The 22,374-nt window shown below is 39.4% G+C and overlaps 1 protein-coding gene across 1 annotated transcript in view; it reads right to left on the bottom strand.

The window, feature by feature from the left end:
- The window catches only part of arid2 (AT-rich interactive domain 2), a 142,837-nt gene that overhangs the window by 80,373 nt on the left and 40,090 nt on the right, over positions 1-22,374 (bottom strand). Inside the window, exons 4-5 of the mRNA XM_060839629.1 lie at positions 11,239-11,372; positions 9-227 (exon numbers count right to left, since the gene is read on the bottom strand). Coding sequence (XP_060695612.1) covers positions 9-227; positions 11,239-11,372 — 353 coding nt within the window. The remainder of the gene's footprint in view (positions 1-8; positions 228-11,238; positions 11,373-22,374) is intronic.

Raw genomic sequence — 22,374 nt, 5'->3', positions numbered from 1 at the left:
TAACTTACTATCATCAAAAACTCCAGCATGCGCAAGTAAAATGGTGGTGATTCTGGGGTCCTTCTCAAGTTGCATGATGTGCTTATTCCCATTTGAGAGAAGAGTGCAAACATTTATTGCAAAATCCACTTCATTAGGGAGTCCAGACATAAGGGAAAGCACCAATTTATTGTAGTCACTAAGTGTGACAAACTCTGTATTAAGTCCATAGCTTTGTCGAATATAATCTGAAAAAGAAAAAGGGAACAATTTAGCATAAACAAAATTTCTGTTAAGAATGATCAGAGAAAAATACATGTAAACAATGCTCTATAAACTTGAAAAATATAAAAGTACTCTACCCTTTCTTGGAAGGTGAAGATGCAGGACGTCAATTTCTTAATCTGTAAATTATTTCGACTGGTTTTTAAAACACCAAGACATTTCAATAACAAAATGTTATACTTTATAAAGATGCATTTTCATATTGTGTCCTAACTGGAGAACATGAAGTATCACATAGAATTATGGTATAGATAAAAAGAAATTCAAATATTAAAAAAGCTCAACCATGCAGTAAACCAATAAAACTAGATCCAAATCATACACTTGTTCAATCATACATTTATCCCTGAACAAAAACAAAAAAAAATCACAATTTGATCACTTTACATGAACGAGTAGGAGGAATCAGCCACTCAACCCCAGATTGTTCCCGACCACACAGTAAGATGATGGCTGACGTAATGAGGACCTCAAATCTCATTATCACAGAGCCCAAAAACCTTTCACTTCCTTGTTTAATCCATTTATATTTGCCTTAAAATATTTAAGCACTCTGCTTTTACTGTCCTCTTGAAAAGGTAGTAAAGACACTCAACCCTCAAATAAATTTGCCTAATCTGCTTTGAATGAGTGAGTTCTGATTTTAAACAATGATCCCAGATTCTTCCATAAAAGGAGACATCCTCTCCACATTTACCCTATGTAAATAGGCTTATTTTTCAATTACGTCAACTTTCACTCTTCTGAACTCCATGCCTGGTCTGTCCAAATTTTTTTTTTGATATAATTGGTTCATCATTTACCTAGTGAACAGCTTCCAATACATTTACATTCACGGGTTTCAAACTTGACAGACAATTTAAATTGCAACAGGTTTCAGTGATGCACGTACTATCTATCTATTGCATAGTCAAACTATGGATAACAGAAAGCCATGTCTGGATTACTGGATAGAAAAGAATGACTAGCTCAATATCAAAGTCCAACCATCATGCAAACCTATTTTTCATCCATTGACGCCATCGATGCTTCCAGCTGCCTCAGGAAAACTACCAAAGATAATCAAAGATCCCTCCCCTTCAGTTATATTCTCTTCCGCCCTCTGTTAGGCAGAAAATAAAAGATTGAATATACATATGAACAGATTCAAGAAAGCTTCTTCCCCACTGCTATCAGACTTTTGAATGGATTTCTCAAATGTTAATTCTGCTCTCTCTCTGCATCTTCTCTGCGCTGTAACACTGCATTCTGTTCTGCTACCCTGATGTACTTCATATGGTATGATCTGCCTGTATAATATGTAAAACAACACTTTTCAATGTATCTTGGTATGCGACAACAATAAATTAAACACAAACTCATTGCAACACTGGTCAGATTGTGTTGTTCTAATAACAATTTACAGTTGCTCATCAGTACTATGTGGAATCTGAGCCACAACAGACTCCATGGCAGATTCCAAAAGGCAATGCCCCTCTCCGTCTGGAAACGTGTGAAAGCATCATTAAACTCTGAATTTGGAGAGTTCTGCTTCATGTGGAACCTTACAAGTGGGGCTCGATTTTCAGCCCCAACAATATTCAATGAGTCATTAAAGAAATTGAACAGTTTTAAAACATATGCAGAATTCTCCAATTTATCTTGTCTTTTAGGCTCAGACTGACAACATGGACTGGATTTCTTAATAAATCCTGACTGATTATTATTACAAGTAAATAGATTCTAATTGCAGATGAGCAACTATAAGAGTTTCTAATGGAGTTTTATTTTAACTGAGTCTAGCCAAAAATGTTGACATTTTTCCAGATATGTCTTGTACACAAACAGCAAATTGAACTTGGCTAATTACTGACCCACCATCCTGTTCTCAAATCATTAGTAGAGTGATGGAAGGCTTCATCAACAGTGCTATCAAGTAACACCTGATGAGCAACAACCTGTTCATTGCTGCTCAGTTTAGGTTCTGCCAGTGCCATTCAGCTCCTAACATCATTGGTTAGCAGTGAACAAAGCTGAATTTCAGATGTAAAGCTAAAGTGACTACCATTAATAAACAGCAAAGCCACTTTGACCAAGTATGACACCAAGCCACACTACCATACGTCAGGAGCGTCTCAGAACTGACAGCCAGACTACTGCGATCCTTAGGACTCATAACAGCACACAAGCCAATCTCCACACTCAGACAACAACTCACTAGAACAAAGGACCCAATAGCCAGCACGAGCCAAACTAACGTAGTTTACAAAATACCATGCAAGGACTGCACAAAACACTATATAGGACAAACAGGAAGACAGCTAACAATCCGCATCCATGAACATCAGCTAGCCACAAAACAACACGACCAGCTATCCCTAGTAGCCATACACTCAGACAACCAGGAACATGAATTTGACTGGGAAAACACTACCATCATAGGACAAGCCAGACAGAGAACAGTCAGGGAATTCCTAGAGGCATGGCATTCATCCACAAACTCCATTAACAGACACATGGACCTGGACCCCATATACAAACCACTGCAGCTGAAACTGACACCCGGAAGCGGCAAGAACATCCATCAACAGACACATCGACCTGGACCCCACATACAAACTACTACAGCTGAAACTGACACCCGGAAGCGGCAAGAACAAACCACTATAAATACCGGAAGAAACATCAAAGCAGCGCTTCACAGGAGGCTCCAATAGCACTGATGATGTTCCCTAGCCAGGGAACGAAACGTTTGCAGCAAAAACTTCCAGCTCGGCGAACAGAACCACAACAATGACACCAAGGAGCCTGAGCAAAATTTGAATCAATGAGAATCATGCAGAAAATGCTCTGCTAGTGAAATTCATAACTGGCACAAAAGATGATAGTTGTACCTGTTGGAGTTAAATTGCCCTAACTCCAGCACAACTTTGCAGGAGCTCCTCAAGATAGTGACCTCGCCCACCCATTTCAGCTACTTTCTCCACATTAAGGTCAAAGTGGAGATGTTCACTGATGACTGCAGAATGTTCAGCAATACTCCTGACTCCTCAGATACTGAAGCAGTCCATTTCCAAAAGCAGAAAGATATGGACAATATCTGGGTTTGGGTAGACAAGTGACAATTAACATTTGTGCAACACAAATGCCAGGCCATGATCATCTCCAGCAAACAGAATCTAACCATCACCTCTTGACATTCAATGGCCATCACTGAATCCCCCACTATTAACATCCAGCATGTTAGCATCGACCAAACTTTGAACTAAGACGACATACAAGTACCGTGGCTGCGAGAGTACGTTAGAGGCCAGGAGTCTTGCAGTGAGTTTCCGTCCCATAAAGCCCGCCTGCCATCTAAAACACATGTCAAAAGTGTGATGAACTTTCCTCACTTTCCTGGATGACTGCACTTCTAACATGCAAGAATTTGACACTATCCAGGATAAAGTAGCCCACCAGACTGGTATGACAAACAATCTCTCCCTCCATCACCAACGTATAGTAGCAGCAAAATGCACCACCTACAAGATGCATCATAGAAATTCAAGGCTTCTTGGACAGCAACTTTCAAACCCATAACCACTACCATTTGGAAGGAGCATGGGAACACCACTACCTGCATGCTCCAAGTCGGCAAGCATCTGACTAGGAAATATATCACTTATTTTGCCCCATCATGGATCAAAACCCTGGAACACTCTCCCGAACAGCACTGTGATTTAACTACAGCGAATGGACTGCACCACTTCAAGGTGGCAGCACATTACCACCTTCTTAAGGGCATCTAGGAATGTGCAATAAGCACTGGCCCAGATCTCACAAACAGATGAATGAATGAATAAATAAATAAATAAATAAATAGAATTGTTTTGATGGGTCCCAAATTCAGCTCCAACTACAGTAGAAATTGAACCACCATCTGTCAGATATAATGTAGGATGCTGTCAAATCTCTGCTTTATACACATCATTTTACTACAATAGCTTAGCTTTATATGCCAGTACTCCATCTAGCACCAAAATTAACTCTTAAATATGTGCTAAATGTATGTTCTCCATCAAATCACCTCACTTGGTTAAGGCTGAATACTCTCACGTGCAACAGGTAGGTAGAAAGAAAATGACTGCGAAAGGAACGGTGATATTTATATATCTAAACTAACGTGTAATTGTAAATGTCTTGAAAAGTACAACATAAAATGAGAAATATGCAAATATTAGGTCTCCAGAGACACACCCACACAAAGATGAATCTTTGCAGTTTGTACAAACTCAGCCTCTTGCACAACTCGCAAAGCCACCACTGAACTTCAAGAAGCTACAATAACCTCTCACCACAGGGATGTGTTTAAAAACAAGTCATTTAACTAATTGATCTGAACTGCTAACTTTCACGAATCACTAATATGTTTGCATGCACGATATTAGCCAATGTTTATGAAATAGGAACTATGTTGGTGAAAGTAGTTTGAGTTGCTGAAGTCAAATCAAAAAGGTCAAATTGCAACTGTGAAAAAAATACTGCTGATAAAACTATTCTTGCTTTAGAGTATTAATTTTTCACAGATTACGTACCTGCTAACTCAACTGGAGTTTATACTAAGTAAACTGACAAGAATTTTATTCAGTTACATATGGCCACATGAAGAGAAAAACAGTGAATGGCAACTTTCTTTAAAACAAAAAGGAGTGAAAGTAAATTTCTCGGATTCAATAAAGCTCCATGTCAGTTGCATAAACTTAAGCTACAAGACAATGAACAACATATGCTTTTCTCGTCATGAAATTTAGTAGCTTTCTTTCCACCAAATAGCTCTAACAATTATTTTCTCTCCTAACTCCAAATGCCCTTCTGAAAACTTGGATTAATGTAGTGTTTTGCTAGCTTCCACAAATTCTTTTATAAAATCCATTGGAACAGAATTACAGTATACACACACACTTTCATACTTGTAAAAATTGACTGAAAATTAAGACTGCTGTAATGTAGCAAGGCCAGGTTAGGCAGGCAAGTTGCCCCAGGGTTAGGTCAAATAAGGTTGGCTTGAGGGAAATCCTTGTAGAGGTGAAGGCGGCGGCCATTTGGGTTTTACGGTATTGGAACTGGTCCTCCTGGGAGAGATGCGGCAGAGCCGAAGGAATTGGGAGTATGGGATGGCGTTTAGATGAAGGAATTGGGAGTATGGGGGAAATCCTCCAGGGCACAGCTACAGAAACACATTTCTGACCACTATCTGTCCAGTCTACCCCAACTCATTCTGTGCCATCTTGACTTAATCCTTAACCAGTTAATGCAGGAGTTTGGGCTGCCAAACCCCAACCCGATACCCTTCTGATACTCATACGATGTGGCCATCAATTGCTTCATCCAGTACTCGATCATTGCAGTGATTGGTAATGATTAGAGGAAGACGAGTGTATATCAGAACACCATCCCACAGCAGACCCTTGTCTCCAGTTATCTCAGATTTTCCCTGCCATTAAGATCTTGCTCCGCTGGAACCATGGGGCGATTGCAATAATCACCCCACATCCATGATTCCATGCACAGGCTCAACCACGACATGCACACAAACACCCATCCAAATGAATTTTAAGATCTGGAATGGCAGGACCCTTATGGACAAGTCCAATGACAGACTTAAATGTCACACTACCATCACATATCAGGAGCTCCGCTGCTCCAACACTAACGTCACCGCCCTGAGCAAGTCAAAACTGGTAGAAAGCAAAGACTTATAAGAACAAGTAGCAGTTACACCTCTTTCTTCAAAGGCAAAGTAGAAATACATTGTTTCTATAGAGTCTGTTTCACCACAAGAAACGAACTATTCAGACAACTCATGAATCCCATGTGGGGTATGTGAACACCTCACAACCCAATGACTCACCTTGGCCAGAACCAGCGTAGTTGTTGGTGCCCATGCTCTGATCAAAGACAGAAGAGCCATTCTACACCACCCCTGATAAACCACAGTTCAGCATCCCCAAGGCAAACACATTGAAATAAATCAATGACTTCATCACCAGAGTCAGTAAGGATGGAAACCTTTGGAAAGGAGTGTTCAGCAAGGAAGGTGTACAATAAATACCAATCCAGTTCTCCAACCGAAGTTGCTGGAAAAGCTCAGTGGGTTAGGCAGCATCTGTGAAGAAAACTCAGTTAACGTTTCAGGTCTGGTGACCCTTCCTCAGAACTGATGGAAGAGTCACCGGACCCGAAACTTTAACGCTGACTTTTCTTCACAGGTGCTGCCAAACTTGCTGAGGTTTTCCAGCAACTTCTGATTTTGTTCTTTGTTTACAACATCTGCAGTTCTTTCAGTTTTTACCAATCCAGTTTTCTTCTTGACAAAGTGCATAGAACATGACCATATCATAACAAACACCCTTTCTCTCTAGAGGGACAAGCATAGGATCTCATGGCATCCTAATAAAGTACATCATCATGTAAGCAAGAGACCTCAAAAGATGTCTGCCTTGGGGAGAGGTGATGGCTTATTGGCATTATCGCTGCACTGTTAATCCAGAAACCCAGGTAATGCTCTGGGGACCCTGGTTCAAATCTCTCCAAAGCAAGTGGCATTTGAATTCAATAAAGAGAGAGAGAGAATCTGGAATTAAGAGTCTAACAACGATAACCATGAAGCTATTGCTGATTGTCAGAAAAACTCATTTGGTTCACTGATGTCTTAAGCAAAGGCAACTGCCATCTTTACCTTGCCTAGACTACGTGCAACTCAGGACGCACAGCATTGACTCTTAACTGTTCTCTGGGATCGGCAATAAATGCTGGCCTAGTCAGTGACACCCTCATCCCATGAATGAATAAAAAAAACTAACCAATTACATGACTGGAGCCAACAACTGACTAATTCACTCTACCATCTCCATTGACCCCCCTAGCCTCAAACCAGCAGACGCTGAAATGCTCTAACCATGGGAGACTCAACATTTCCACACCCTGAAAAGACAGACTTATTCAGCCATCACCTCAATCAACCTGGCGACAGCCAATGTGCTGAAGAGTGGTTAAGCGTCTGGTCTACCCTAAAAGTTGCCATAGTCAGCACCTACATGGAGATGATCGGCCTCTCAAACAGAAAATACCAAAACCCCTGTTTTGAAATGAAATCATGAGACCCTGGGTCTCCAAGACTGAAAATGTAATACATCCCCGAACTAGCAGTTCCACCAAAACTCCAGTGAATGGAAACAGGCCTACAGACAACTGAAGGCTGAGGTGCAACAAAGAACCCATACAGATAGATAGTGGGTGGAAAGAATACATGAGACTCAGTAACTCATCAATAACTATGACGTGCACGGCTTTTTCAGCATAAAGTTATGGTCTCAGCACCCAGGGATTACTCCACTGAGAGTCAAAAGCAGAGTCATTCAAAAGACAAAGGCAGTCAAAACCTACTGGAGAATCACTTCAAGGACCTCCTCAGCCAAGATGCTGCCTTTGCCCAAATGTGCTCAACACCATTCCACATCACACTACCCATCGCCATCTCAGCACACATTCAACACCGATATAGAATAACGTCTCCAGCACATATACAGTGAAGAAGGTTATCTAAGATTATGCAAATGGATCTTGATCAACTGGGCCATGGGCTAGGGCTTGGCAGAGGGAGTTTAATTTGGATAAGTGCAAGCTATTTCATTTTGGTAATTAACAGGAAGGTAGGACTTATCATCAAAGATAGGGCTCAGGGTAGTGTTGTAGAACAGAGACCTAGGGGCTCAGGTACATACAAGGTGGTTAAGAAGGCGTTTAGCATGCTTGCCTTCATTGCTTGGTACTCTGAGTACAGGAGTTGGGACATCATGTTCATATTGTAAAGTATGTTGGCGAAGCCACTTTTGGAGTGCTGTGTACAGTTCTGGTTGCCCTGCTATCAGAAGACGACTATTAAATTGGAAAGGGTTCAAAAAAGATTTACCAGGATATTGCCAGGTATGGAGAGTTTGAGTTAAGGGACTATTTTTTCCCACTGCCATGAAGGTGGTTGAGGGGTGAACTTATTGACTTATATAAAATGAGGTACATAGATAAGGCAAATAGCAGCGGTCTTTTCCTTAGGGTGGGTGAATTCAAAACTAGGGGGCATATTTTTAAAGGGGAGAGGAGAAAGATATAAAAGAGACCTGTGGGGCGATGTTTTCACACTGAAGGTGGTTCATATGTGAAACAAATTGCTTGGGGAAATGGTAGATGCAGGTACAGATACAACAGTTTTTAATAAAAAAACATTTGGATAGGTACATGAATAGGAAAGGTTTAGAGAGGTTCCTGATGAAGGGCTCTGGCCCAAAACGTCGAATTTCCTGTTCCTTGGATGCTGCCTAACCTGCTGTGCTTTAACCAGCAACACATTTTCAGCTTAGAGGGGTATGGCCAAACACAGGCAAATGGGACTAGTTTAGTTTAGGAAACTTGGATAGCATGGAAGAGTTGGGTCAAAGAGTCTGTTTCTGTGCTGTATGACTCTAATCCCTGCTTAAGTACTAAAATATGGCAAGGGCACTTTTGACACAAATATATGACCCCACGCCCTCATCTGGAAGGGAGAACTGAGACACACTGTAATTATGACCATCAAGAACAGAGACAGGTCCAACTGTGTAAATAACAGAGGTATTTTCCTGACTGTCCCCCACAGGAAATCTCATCATGAGAATCCTCCTTAACTGCCTCCTACCAGTGGCTGAACAGTTCCACCAGAGTGTGCATGCAGCTTCTGCCCATCAAGAGGTGCAACGGACAAGATTTTCAGCATAAGTGCAAGAAAAAGACTTTGTTACATGACCACCAACAACTTCAGTTCATGACCTTCTTTGATCTCACAAAAGTCTTTTACTCTATCAACAGCAAATAGAGTATTCTTCTCAAATTATGTTGCCTGCAAGCACCATCCTTTGCCTGTTTCATGATGACACGCAAGTCATGATCCTCATTAACAGAACTACCGCATACCCTTAACAAGTGAAATCTGGATCAAGCAGGGCTGCGTAACCACACCAACACTTTTTCCCCCATTCTTCTCACCACAACACTTCACCATTTCTATGAAGTGCCCAGTTGGAGCTAACCCACAGGACAAGTGGGAAATATTCAATCTTTGAAGCAAGACCACCCTAACTTTGATCATTGACCTGCACGATGTAGCTTCACGTATGCATACTTTCAAGACAGAACGACAAACCATCATCGCTGCATTCACCAAACAGAGAATAGGCCTCAGACTAAACATTCAGAAAACAAATGATACTCTTAACAATTCACTCCTGCCACAATACAATGCGCCGCCCCCCCATCACACCAAAGTCCACAGTTAGACCCTTGCCAACGTGGGCCATCATCTCCCATACCTCAGGCGCCTCCACTTAGTGTGAGTATACATTGGAGTCTTCAGATACCAGAGGAACAGAGGGTTCAAGATCCAAGACTTCAAACACAGAATCAAGCTCAGAGTCTCCATAGCAGCCATGGTTCCTGTCTTGAATGCATCAGAAACATGGACCACGTACAACATATACCTCAAATCCCTGGAATGCGATTAAGAGTGTTGCCTCCTCAAAAATCCTGTAAATCCACAGGCAGGATAGGCATACTAATATCAGCACTCTCTCCCAAGCTAAAATTCCCAGCATTGCAGCTGGACATGTATGACCAGAGCCTCAATGGACAGACCACATTGTCTGTACATCCGTCATAAAGCTGTCTTACCAAACGCTCTACTCCAAGTTCCACAATGGTAATCATCGCTGGGAGGGCAGTGGAAACACCACAAGGACATCCTGAAAGACTCCCAAAATAACATGCTCAGTAACAAATTGGAATCTCAAACTGAAGAGGAAAGCTGTGCGAAAATACAAACCATTTTGAATGGGGCTGTACAAGACATTGGTTAGGCCACATTTGGACTACCGTGTGCAATCCTAGTCACCCTACTATAGGAAGGGTGTTGTGAAACTTGAAAGGGTTCAGAAAAGATTTACAAGGATGTTGCCAGGGCTTTTTCCACAGAGGGTGGTGTGAGTGTGGAACAATCTGCCAGGGGAAGTGGAAGAAACTGGCACAATTACAACATTTAAAAAGCATCTGGATGGGTATATGATGAATATGATTAGGAGGAGTTTAGGGGGATACAGGCCAAATGCTAGCAAATAGGACTGGAATTATCCAAGATATCTGGTCAGTATGGACCAGTCGTACTGAAGTACCTTTTTCCATTTTATATATCTTTACAACTCTGACTCGAAATGGAGCAGATAGACACCAAGCAGATGCAACTGAAAGAGCGTCCAAACATCCAGCGCATACCACCCACTCTCTTCAAACACTACCTGCCCCATTTGTGGCAGTCTCTGCAGAACCTATCATCATCCACATGCCCCCCCCACCAGGCCCAGAATGGAAACAAGTCATCCTCAACCCTGAGGAACTTCCAAAAAAGAATAACTACCTACAATTATTGATGCCACTCTATTGAATGACTAATTATCAAAAGAGATAAAATGCCTTTTGATAAATTCCATGACAAACTGCTTAGATAAGCAAATGACACCATTTCATTCTCTTGGTGTTCACAAATAAATGAATGCATTATTTGTCATTGAAAGATAATCACTCCAGCTCTTTCCTTTTTGTAGAAGATAAAGCTTGGATTAATAAAAAAATGTTATTGTTGCTCCTTGAAAATAAATTCTGTATGTTTTGTAACTGATATGGGAACTCCACAATGTAAAATTCATTTTCAGCAAGTTTGATTGGAAATATTCTTTCTCCTTGCCTTGATTTCAATCTTTTAATTACACAAAGGATAACCATTTCAACAACTTTCACCCCAGCTTCAAAAATGCTTCTAAAAAGTTTCAATAATTTTCTAAAGTGGAATATAGAGTGCCACAGAATGCGTCATTATATTTCAGATTTTCTGCAGATCCACTGGACCAGTAACAGAATGTGATGACTACTTACCTGATAATATATGCTGCTGGTAACTGTATGAAGAAGGTACCCCACCAACAGGAACAGGTCCTCGTTGATTCCCTGAACTAACCTCGTCATCATCTTCCCCAAAGTGATGTACTTTCTCATAAGCTTCAAGATAACTAGAATAAAATCAAGTAGTATCCATCAGTAATAGCATACAACAACATGGTTGTTAGCAATGCTGAATAATCTCCTACAAGACTTAGCAATACATTTTCCAGTTATAAAATCAATGATCTACTTTGCTGCCAGTAATGTATTTTAATTTCTGATAATAATGTAATTTAAGTATTATTCTTCTTTGGTATTAAACCAACAAAATAACTTAAGTTTTACAACTACTAAATAAAACACAGCAAAAGAAAATTCTCAGCAGAACTGCCATTATAAAAGTTTACTGCTCCATAAGTTGAGTGTCTGAAGGTAAACATTGTAGAAATCTTGAAACTATTGGTAATATATAGATTCCAAGCTTTCAAATCACATTTCTCAAGAAACACTAGATCATAAAACATTTGTGGGGATCAATTACTTGTAAGAAGAATATTTCAAACAACTGCTTTAAGCGATACTTACTTGGAGGGAGATGAAACAATTGAACTTACAGTTTTAAAACTTAACCAGTTCAATATTTCTAAAAAATATTTATTTCCTGTGAATGATGTGTGACGATAATCACTTTTCACAGCCACAATGTGAACTGCATAAACTGAACAAGCATACCTTTCAATTAAAACTTTTATTGCAAACCATGCAAGGAACATGGTGCACAAATTTTCAAATGGTTCAATAAATTTGCAATTCCATTTAACTCCATGTATAATTGTTCGATTCTCTCTCTCATATCCTCGCCATGATTATTTTAAATTAGCAATCCTATTTATGTAAAACAAACTAAAAGGAATAACTGATCAAGACTATTAACTTGGTTATCACAATCAAAACAAAAAAAAGCTTTCCAAGAGTCAATAAGTAAAATCAAAGTAAGTTAAGCAATCAATTGCATGATTTATTGGTGATGCAAGAAAGAAACTGCAGTCTGATTAAGACATCTGCATCAATGATTCTCTAACTCACCAAAGCACAAAAACTAATCTTTAAAAAGCTGTGGCTTCCTCACACTTGGGCACAATGAAAGCCAAGATTGCAAAACATATCAGGCCAAAATGGAGATTCAGGAGGGAACAATTAATTCTTCATAAGCACTACCCTTCTTTTAAAAAAAGGATATTTTCCCTTTTGCAAATGGACTTCGTACCTGAAGCGGATTTGAAAATAGAAATCACTGCAGGTGTTTTTGACTAAGCATTTGGAAATGAATACTTCTACTCATATGCATTGACTATTGCCTAAAAGTAGATGCATTTCAGCACCCAAGATTTAATTTCTGTACTAGAAAGTAAAAAAGTTAATTTTAAAATTTTTTTCAAATACATTAATATTCTTTGTAGAAGTGATTCCTTTAAGTGGAGTTTGCTGTACTATCACAACTAAATATAGCCACACTTACTCACAAGCAACACTGTTCTCATTTACTGGGATCATAAATTGCAGGTCAACATTTAGGATATTTTGACCCTGAACTTCAAACTGAATCTGCAACTCAAAACAATAGCTTAGGGCTGTGTACAAATGTATACATAAAAACTTACATTTTATGCTTAGGATTTTATGAAAAGTCATGACCTGAAATATTAGCACTGTTTGTCTCTCCACAAAACCTGTTAGATCTGTTGAACACTGCCAGCATTTTTATTTTACTTGACAGTTGTTGCTGTACAAGTTTTTTAGTACAGCCTTAAGACTTGCTCACTGGAAAAACGTTTGAAGTCTTCAATGATAACTAAAATATTCAGAATTACCTGTAACAAAAAATAGTCTACTTCTGATAAAACTGCTTTTCCCATTAGCTACACAACCCAAATTACTGATTAAGTAAACACCACAATGAAGGCATTTAATGCAAACAATATAATCAAATAGTTTTGAATTAAAGGACTTTGAAATTTTGTTTTGAGTGCTTTGCAAGTATTTTGTTACTTGGTCTCAAGATATTGCAGACCTTGCAAATTTGTATTTACTGTCTATCACTATTTAATGCACGAATCTGGTGCTAGACTAGTTCTTTTGCCCTGATGTTCAGGGTGCTAAACTGTTCATGATAGGGAATTAGAGGATGTTGATCCTGCAGTTGAATAGAATGGCAACACATGTCCAAATCAGGAAAAGACATGGTTTTCAGGGACAACTGGAAGACACTGGCATTCCCAAAACATCACAATCAAATCATTCTCTGCAATGAACTTTTGAGGGACTTGAGGTGCTGCTCAACTAAGCTTAGTGATTTGCTGCAGTACATTTTCAGAATAGAGTGCTTTAGCGACCAAGGTTGTGGCTATTGATTCCAACAGTAAGAACACTAAGCCCTATCATTTCAAAGCTGATATTTGTTAAAATGTTTCAAACATTGCCAACTTGGATGGTTGCAATTTGGCAATGTGTAATCAAGACCTTGTATCTAATTGCTGACGAGTTTGAAGATAAACTCCTCAATGCAAAATACGGAGTATCCACATTGTTGATATTCCTGCATTCCCTCTTGTGATGCAGTGGTAGTATCTGTGTCTCTGGAATAGGAGGTCAGTCGTCCAGTCCCACCTGCTCCAGGGGCATGTAATAACATCTCTGAACAGGGTGATTAGAAACAATATGTTAAACTTCTTGTCAGCACTGACACCCAAGAAGTTGACGACCTTTTCATTCAAAGTCAGATGTGAGCTTTCCCTCACTTGGAAATGGACAGTCACTTGCCAGTCACTCAAGTTCAACAACTGGATCTTATAAAACTACTTTAAAGTAGAAAAACACTTCTAGACATGCAATGGGAATATTACCCAGCAAAATCTACCAATGAGCTTAAGATAATTGGGACAAGCAAAGAAAGAGGTTTAAATACGAAAAAGACTACAGATGTGAAAATGTCATGGGGTAAAAGGAGAATCAAGAGCTCAGAAGCTAGGTATGCCTCAATGCAGGGCTAAACACAGGAATGATGGGTGAACAGGTTGATAAAGACCACCGATAGTCGAGTCCCAAGATTACAAAGGCATAAGTGAGGATTTTAACCAAAATGGCAGAAACAAGTGATGCGTTGGAGTTAAGTAGTGGTTCATGGAAAGAATATGACATCAGCAGCTCAGTGCGAAATAGAAATTTATGCTGTGAAAAATCTGTGTAAGCCTCAGCTTGTGGAAATGGAGCAAGATGAAGTTGGCTGTTAATGAAAGGAGAACATTACCTTATACCTGTCAGTTCACATTACCTCGGTCCTACTGCAGAAAAATATTAGGTTTGTTATTAGTGAACTTGCTGGTAGATCTAAATGATGATTAAGTGCATGCATTTTGAGACAGAAAACATCATAATGGTTCTGGAAAAGCTGAAATGATCATATATTTTCCCCATGTCTCACGCTTAATACATAAACCTCCAGCTTCCTCTCTCCCCTTTGACCTTCCAAATGGCTGTATTTTAAATGCTTTATTTAAAAGGTCACAACCTAAGATGGTGACAACTAATGTTTATCATAAAATGTACAATTGTGAATAGTTAAACTTGATTAACCTAGTTTAACTGGCTAGACATCAGTGCCAACAGACTGGAACAAGTTCCACAAAGGATTTCTGAACAGCAACCTTATTGTTTAATTGGACTTTTCCTGTTCATTGCAGATTTGTTTTCACTCTACCTTTCAGTTCTTTTTCTCTATTCTGTAAATGAGTACAAGACTCTTTAAACATTGAAAAACAGTATTACATCAAATCAAGTATGAACAATACTTGATCTTGTGTTGTTTCATTTAAATTAAATTTCTTCTGCTTGAGGTAATGTCTCCCAGTTGAAATCATGGCACAGTTAAGACCGAGCTAGCCATCATTTTACAGATTAGGCTTTCACAATTGACATTTCCGTGCAAATTTCTCCACCTCCTCAAGCACCAAGCTTTAAAAACATTAGCTCTTTTTTAGTTTCCAATAGTTGCATGCTACTACTACACAGCTAATACACACAATACTGAATGGCTCACCTTAACTCATTCCCTTTTGTTAGATGTCCAGTCGGCAAATGTTCAGTGTTACCCAGGCTTTGAGAAGCATCTGGATCGTTAAGCCTCTTACTTGCTAAACAGGGAACTAAACTTAACTTCATAAACACACAACAGATCTAATTAAAGCAATGTCACATGTGATCCTATATGAGCTACACTACTCATTTGCCATTGCATACAGATTAAGTTGCCATAACATTTTGGTGTTTGGTACCTCATCTGAAGTTTTTACCCAAAATCAAATGTGGCCTCAGCAATTTACAATCACACTGCCCCTTTAAGAACATGTTTCCTTTTTGTTGTTTCTAGCACTTTTGATTTTACCTGAAATCAACTGAAAAGACGATGTTACGTTATATAAAAGATTAGCATCAGCTGAATTAATGTGGAGCAAGTCTGCAAAGGTGATAAAAAAACCCACTTCACTTTTCTAACACCATAACATGGACTCTGAAAAAACTGTTCAAGTAGATTCAAGGCACCATTGCCAAATATGTTGATTTCATTCAGTTTTTTTTTAAAAAGTTAATCAAAATTTGTTTTAAAACAGTTTAATTAGGAAGAGATTATATCTCTGGTCTTAATGAGGGAAAATAAACAGAAATAGAGACTACTTCCTTGGAACAAATCAGAGTGTAAAATGGTCCAATTATGAATGTAACCATATGCACTAAATATACTGCAGTGTCAGTTATGGAGTTCTGCAGTGATATCATTCTTCTGCTCCTACTCTGCTATCTTCAGCTCATTATCTTTCAAATCAGATTCTGACAGCATGATGACTTGCTGCATGCAACATTTTATTCTCTGCCAAGAGACACACAATGGCAAGAGAAGTGTGCAGAAGAGAGGCTGTCACATTCCAAATTTAGGGCCCTTGAAATTTGCTATGTAAACTTGAGAAGAAATTAATGAGTGTTCTTAAAAAACACAGACAGCAAAACCGGTGTTGATTGGCAATGCAATAAACTTTTTAAAAAATATATATTTATGTTGGGGTGAAAATACAAAAGGAGAATAAAGGTGATGTAGCTTTTTTTAAAAAGAAATTCAACTTTGCCTTATTTAAATTCAAGTGTATACGTTAATTCTAGTTTTTAAACTGGAATCAGTTTTAACAAAAACATTGCTATTTGTAGAAGGTCAGAAATAAGATCTACATTTTTTCAGTCCTTCAGTATTTGCTGGATGGTCAGAAAAATTATCACAAGAACAAGAGCAGAATTAGGATTTCATATTCCCAACCCTGACCAATCATTCGACAAAATCATGGCTGATCTGTCCCAGGCTTCAACTCCTCTTTCATGCCCACTCAGTGGTCCTCAACTCCTTAATATTTCTGCTATCTCTTTAAATACTTTCAGTGAAGTGACCTATCGTTTACAACTCTCTGGGGCAGAGAATTCCAGACAATCACTACCCTTAGGAGAAAATCCTTCACATCTCAGGTTTTCAGTGAACATCCTATTGTTCTGTGAATATGTCCCCACATCAGGATTGCCCCACTAATGGAAATATTTTCTCAACATCTGCCTAGTCAGGCCCCTCAAAAATCTTAGGTTTCAACAAGATTGCCCTCATTCTTTAAAACTCAATGTGTAAAGGAGTAAGCTTTAAGCCTTTCTTGATCTTTCGACCACTTCATCCCAGGAATCTGCCAAGTAAAACTCTTTTCAACTGCCTTAATGTCAGTATATTTTTTTCATAAATACATGGACCAAAACTGTACAGAGTACTCTTGATACAACTTAACCAACATCCTATATAATTGCTACAATGGTTCCTGGTTTTTAAACTCCAAACTCATAGTAATACAAGGCCAAAATTCCATCTGTCGCCTTAATTACTTGCTGTGTCACCATGCTAACATTTAGTGTGCAAAATACTCAGACCTTGTTTTGTTGTAATTATTTGGCGTGTCCACTCCATCTGGTTTTTGATTCTTCCTACCTCACACTTACATTAAATTCCATCTGTCACATTTTTGACCACTTACTCAACCCATGCATATTTCTTGCAGATTCCTTATGTCCTTATCAAAACATGCCTACTTATCTATTTATTTTTTAAGTCAGCTTCCTCTCCTTCAAGTCATTAACATAGATGGCAAATAATGGAGACCCTAGGACAGATCTTTGTAGCAATCCATGAGTCATGCATTTCCAATATGACAAAACCTATTAATTGCAATTCTCTATGTTCTATGCTTTAATCAGTCCTTAAATCATGGTAATATATATTAGCCCCAGGTTTGAGAGTTCCTATCTGTGTCACCATACAGAAAAGGCTTCTGGAAATTTAAAAACACATCTAACAATCCCCTTTATAAGAGAAAGATACAGAATTAGGCCAGATAGCCCATCAAGTTCTGCTCCACCACTGGCTAAGATGTTTCTCAACCTCATTCTCTTGCCGGTCCACATAATCTTTGATCCCCTTACCAAGCAAGAACTACCTATCCCTGTCTTAAACATACTCAATGATGTGGCCTCTATTGCCTTCTGTGACCATGCGTTCCACAGCTTCACCACCTTTTTGTTAAAGAAATTTCTCCTCTTCTCAGTTCCAACAGGTTGTTCCTTAAGACTATGCCATTTGGTCCCAGTCTCCTCTTCTCATGGAAAGATCTCCACAATACCCATTCTATCCAAGCCCCTCTGTATTGTGCAGGTTTCAATGACATCCCCCATTGTCCTTTTAAACTCCATTGAGTACAGACCCAAAGTCCTTACCATCTGAGGAGTGGTTAAGCCCTTCAACCCCGGAATCATTCTTATAAACCTCCACTGGACCCTCTCCAAAGTCAGCATATTGTTTCTTGGATCTAGGGCCCAAAACTGCTCACAGGATTCAAAAGTGGTCTGACCAGAGATTTATACAACCTCAGCAGTACATTCCTGCTCTTGCATTCTAGCCCTCTCGAAATGAATGCTAACACTGCATTTACTTTGTAACTGCCAGATGAACCTGCGTGCAAATCTTTAAAAAAATTGAACTAGAACTTCCAAGTCCCCTGATGCTTCAGGTTCTTGCCCTATTTAGAAAATAGTCTCTGCTTCTATTCTTCAACAAAGTGCACAACCTCACTTTTCCACTTTGCATTCGATTTGCCACTTCTTTGTCAATACTGCTAGCCTGTCCAAATCCTCATGTACCCTCCACACGTCCTCAACACTACCTGTCCCTCCACCCATCTGTGTCATCCTAAAAACACACCAACAATGCCCTCAGATTTTTTTTTGTCCAGATTTTAATGTATCATGACAATAGTATGGTCCCAATACTGATCTGTACTGACCCCTCCACTTGTCACCAGCTGCCAGCCTGAAAAAGACCACTTAATTCCTAATATCTGCCTTCAGCCAGTGAGTTGATTCCTTATCTTTGCCAATACCTTGCCCCTAATATTATGGGCTCTTCTCTTATTTAGCAGCCTTCTGTGTGGCATCTTGTCAAAGACCGCTTGGAAATCCAAATAGATCATGTCCACTAGCTCTCCTTGGCCTAACCTGCTCGCTACCTCTTAAGAGAATGCTAACAGAGATTTCAGGCGTGATCTCCCCTTGACAAAGTTATGTTTACTCAGCTCTATTTTACTATGCACTTCCAAGTATTCTGTAATCTCATCCTTAACAACAGATCCTAAAATCATACCAGCAATCAAGGTCAAGTTAACTGGCCCACAATTTCATATTTTTTGCCTCCCTCCCTTATGAAGTATGTCATATTAGCCATATTTCATTCCTCTGGGATCCTCTCAGACTCCAGTGCTTCCTGAAAGATCACCACCAATGCCTCTACAATCTCCTCAGCTATCTCCTTCAGAACCTTGGTGTAGTCTGCCACTTTCAGATCTTTCAGCTTCCCCAGCACCATCTCCTTAGCAATGGCCACTAAACTTATCTCTGCCACCTGACTCTAAGTTCTGCTATGCTACTAATGCCTTCCATTATGAAAACTGATGCAAAGTACCTTTTCAGTTCCTCCTCCATTTTTTTGTTCCCCATGACTTTGTCTAGAGCCTCTTTTCCAGCGGTCCAAAGTCCATTCTTGCCCCTCTCTTACCTCTTACATAAAAAACAACTTTTGAAGTTAGATTAGATTCCCTACAGTGTGGAAATAGGCCCTTTCGGCCCAACCAGTCCAAAGAGGCCCTTCGGTCCAACCAGTCCAAAGAGGCCCTTCGGTCCAACCAGTCCAAAGCGACCCTTCGAAGAGTAATCCACCCAGACCCATTTCCCTCTGACTAATGCACCTAACACTATGGGCAATTTAGCATGGCCAATTCACCTAACCTGCATATCTTTGGAATGTGGGAGAAAACTGGAGCACCCGGAGAAAACCCACAGAGACACAGGGTGAATGTGCACACTCCACACAAACAGACTGGAATCGAACCTGGGATCCTGGTGCTGTGAGGCAGCAATACTAACCACTGAGCCACCGCAAGTTCTTATATTACTAGATAGCTTATCCTCATATTTCATCTTCTCCTCACTTATTGCATTGTTCGTTGCCCTCTGCTGGTTTTTAAAGGATTTCCACTAACTTTCAATACACTGCATGTTTTTGTTTTTGCTCTTATGCTGACATGGACCTCCCTTGTCAGCTGAAAATGTGTTGCTGGTTAAAGCACAGCAGGTTAGGCAGCATCCAAAGAATAGGAAATTCGACGTTTCGGGCATAAGCCGTTCCTGATGAAGGGCTTATGCCCGAAACGTCGAATTTCCTATTCCTTGGATGCTGCCTAACCTGCTGTGCTTTAACCAGCAACACATTTTCAGCTGTGATCTCCAGCATCTGCAGACCTCATTTTTTACCCTCCCTTGTCAGCCATGGTTGCCTCATCCTCCACTTAATAGGTTTCTTCTGCCTTGGGATGAATTTCTGTGTATCCCGATTTACCCCCCAAAAACCCTACCATTGCTGCCTTATCACCTTTTCTGCTAACAAACTCTGGCCAGCTAATGTCTTTGTATTTACCTTTGCTCAAGTGTAATACTGCTACATCTGAATCATCTTCTCCCTCTCTGCAGAATGAATTCGATCACATCTGGTCATTCCACCTCAGGGTCCCTCATCGGCTCTGATCGTCATATCCTCAAAATGTTAGTAAATTTGTGAAGCGTAATTTTGTGAAAGGAAAATCAAAATACCTGCATTTAAATATATTAAGCTTTTTTAAAAATGTTCTGCTATTTCTTCCTTAATAAATGGACACCAGCATTTTCCCATCTACATACCTTAGGCTAGCTGACATATCGGTTCCTGATTTCTGACTCCCTTTCTTCTTGAAGAGGGGTGCCACTTTAGCACTTTTCCCATACCTCTGGAACCCCCTAGTGAGTTCTGGCATCTTTTGACCATTGCTTCACTATCTCTGCAGCTACTTACTTGAAAACCCCTGGATGCAAATAGTCAGGTCTTGCCAACTTTCTTCCTTTAGTTGGTCAATACTTTATCCTTTCAGGATACACAATTATAAAACCTATCCTCTCATTAGCACCTTTCTTAAGATGTCTTTGGAATGTCTTCACTAACCTTCACCATGAAAACTCTTGCAAAAAATTGTTCAAATAATTTGGCATTTCCATGTGACCAGTTATCAATTCCCAAGCCACACAAAATCCCAGAGAATAATAGTGAGCATCTGTACATTTCAGTAAAAAAAAAAGGGTGAAATGATTTTGAAAACAGTAAAAAGCATAACTGAATTCAGGAAAGATACCAACACCTATTAAGTGGCTTAAATTCAGAGATGGGGAAGGGATATATTTTGGATGACAACATATGATTAAAGGAGAATGATAGCAAAAATAGCTTGATTTTACAGTCAAAGTGAAAAGGTGCTTTCCACTGTTTTTGAAGAAAGCTGCTCACAAAGTTTGAACAATATCAAAAGGCAGGAATTCCTCTTTCTACAGAACAGTTTAAAATCTGGCGCTAAGTCAAGGGGCTGGCTTAACCTGCTGAAGCTGTGATATCAGCAAGCATAATGAAGTTTCACACAGGAAACCAAATAGTTAAAAGCTTTTTACAATCCATTACTTCTAACTTATGTTCTCAGATTGTGGAATAAATTATAAGTGTTAAGATAGAAGCTAAAAATTTACTATTGAGTGTTCATAGTAGTGTTTTTTTCAAAATATCTTGGAGATATTTTTGACTCCTCAAAAATTAGCTTTTCTGTCTAAATACATTAGCTTTTCAAGGCCAATTTGGCAACATTATAAAATTACTAAGCCATTAAAATTCAGCTGCGCATCATTCAACAGGCTACAACCTTTTTCTATGCATTTTACAATGCAACTAATGTAAATTGACTGGAAGTTTTTGTCAATGCATGAGTGCAAGAGAATTAAAGGACTTTGTGCTGTTGAGTACATATCCAAACTTTCAAATGCTGTTTTTACAATCATTACCAAAGCAAAATCCAAGTCAACTTGTCTGACTTCTCTATCAAACTGGTCCTGTGACATGGCGCACAATTTCAGCTGCATGATCCTTACGTTTGTGCTACCTCAAACACAATGAAGCTGGTGAAGCATAATTTGTCCTCGACAAATTTGCTGGAGCAAATGCATAAATTTGTGCTGGCTTTTCTTTATTCACAATTTTCAAAATGACTTAATTCTACATTGCTACAATTTCCAGAGTTCTTACAACATTGAAGTTAACTAGATTAGCCTCTGAAGCAGGGTTTACTCTTGGGCATTTTTTAATTAACCGAAGTTGGAACATTTACAAAAATGTTCCAGTGCTCTAGCATTACTTTTGCATGAGGAGGAGGAATGAAAGTGGCTGCGCCAATTTCCACTCCCGATTCCCTCAATAGCCAAGTCACTCTATTTGGTTTTGCAACTTGTCAACTTCAAGTTCAGCCAGCCTTTCTAAAGCCTCCTTTTTAACAATTTCAACACACCGAACGTGGCAACTATACCTTCCTCATGAGGTCTATGGCAGTACCTACTTCCATGATCAAGACAGGGATGAAAGTAGTCATTTAATATCTC

Source organism: Hemiscyllium ocellatum, chromosome 19, assembly GCF_020745735.1.
Source record: "Hemiscyllium ocellatum isolate sHemOce1 chromosome 19, sHemOce1.pat.X.cur, whole genome shotgun sequence".
In the NCBI taxonomy this organism is placed as follows: Eukaryota; Metazoa; Chordata; class Chondrichthyes; order Orectolobiformes; family Hemiscylliidae; genus Hemiscyllium; species Hemiscyllium ocellatum.
The sequence above is the reverse complement of the archived record's forward strand: the minus strand, read 5'-3'. Positions and strand labels throughout refer to the sequence as shown.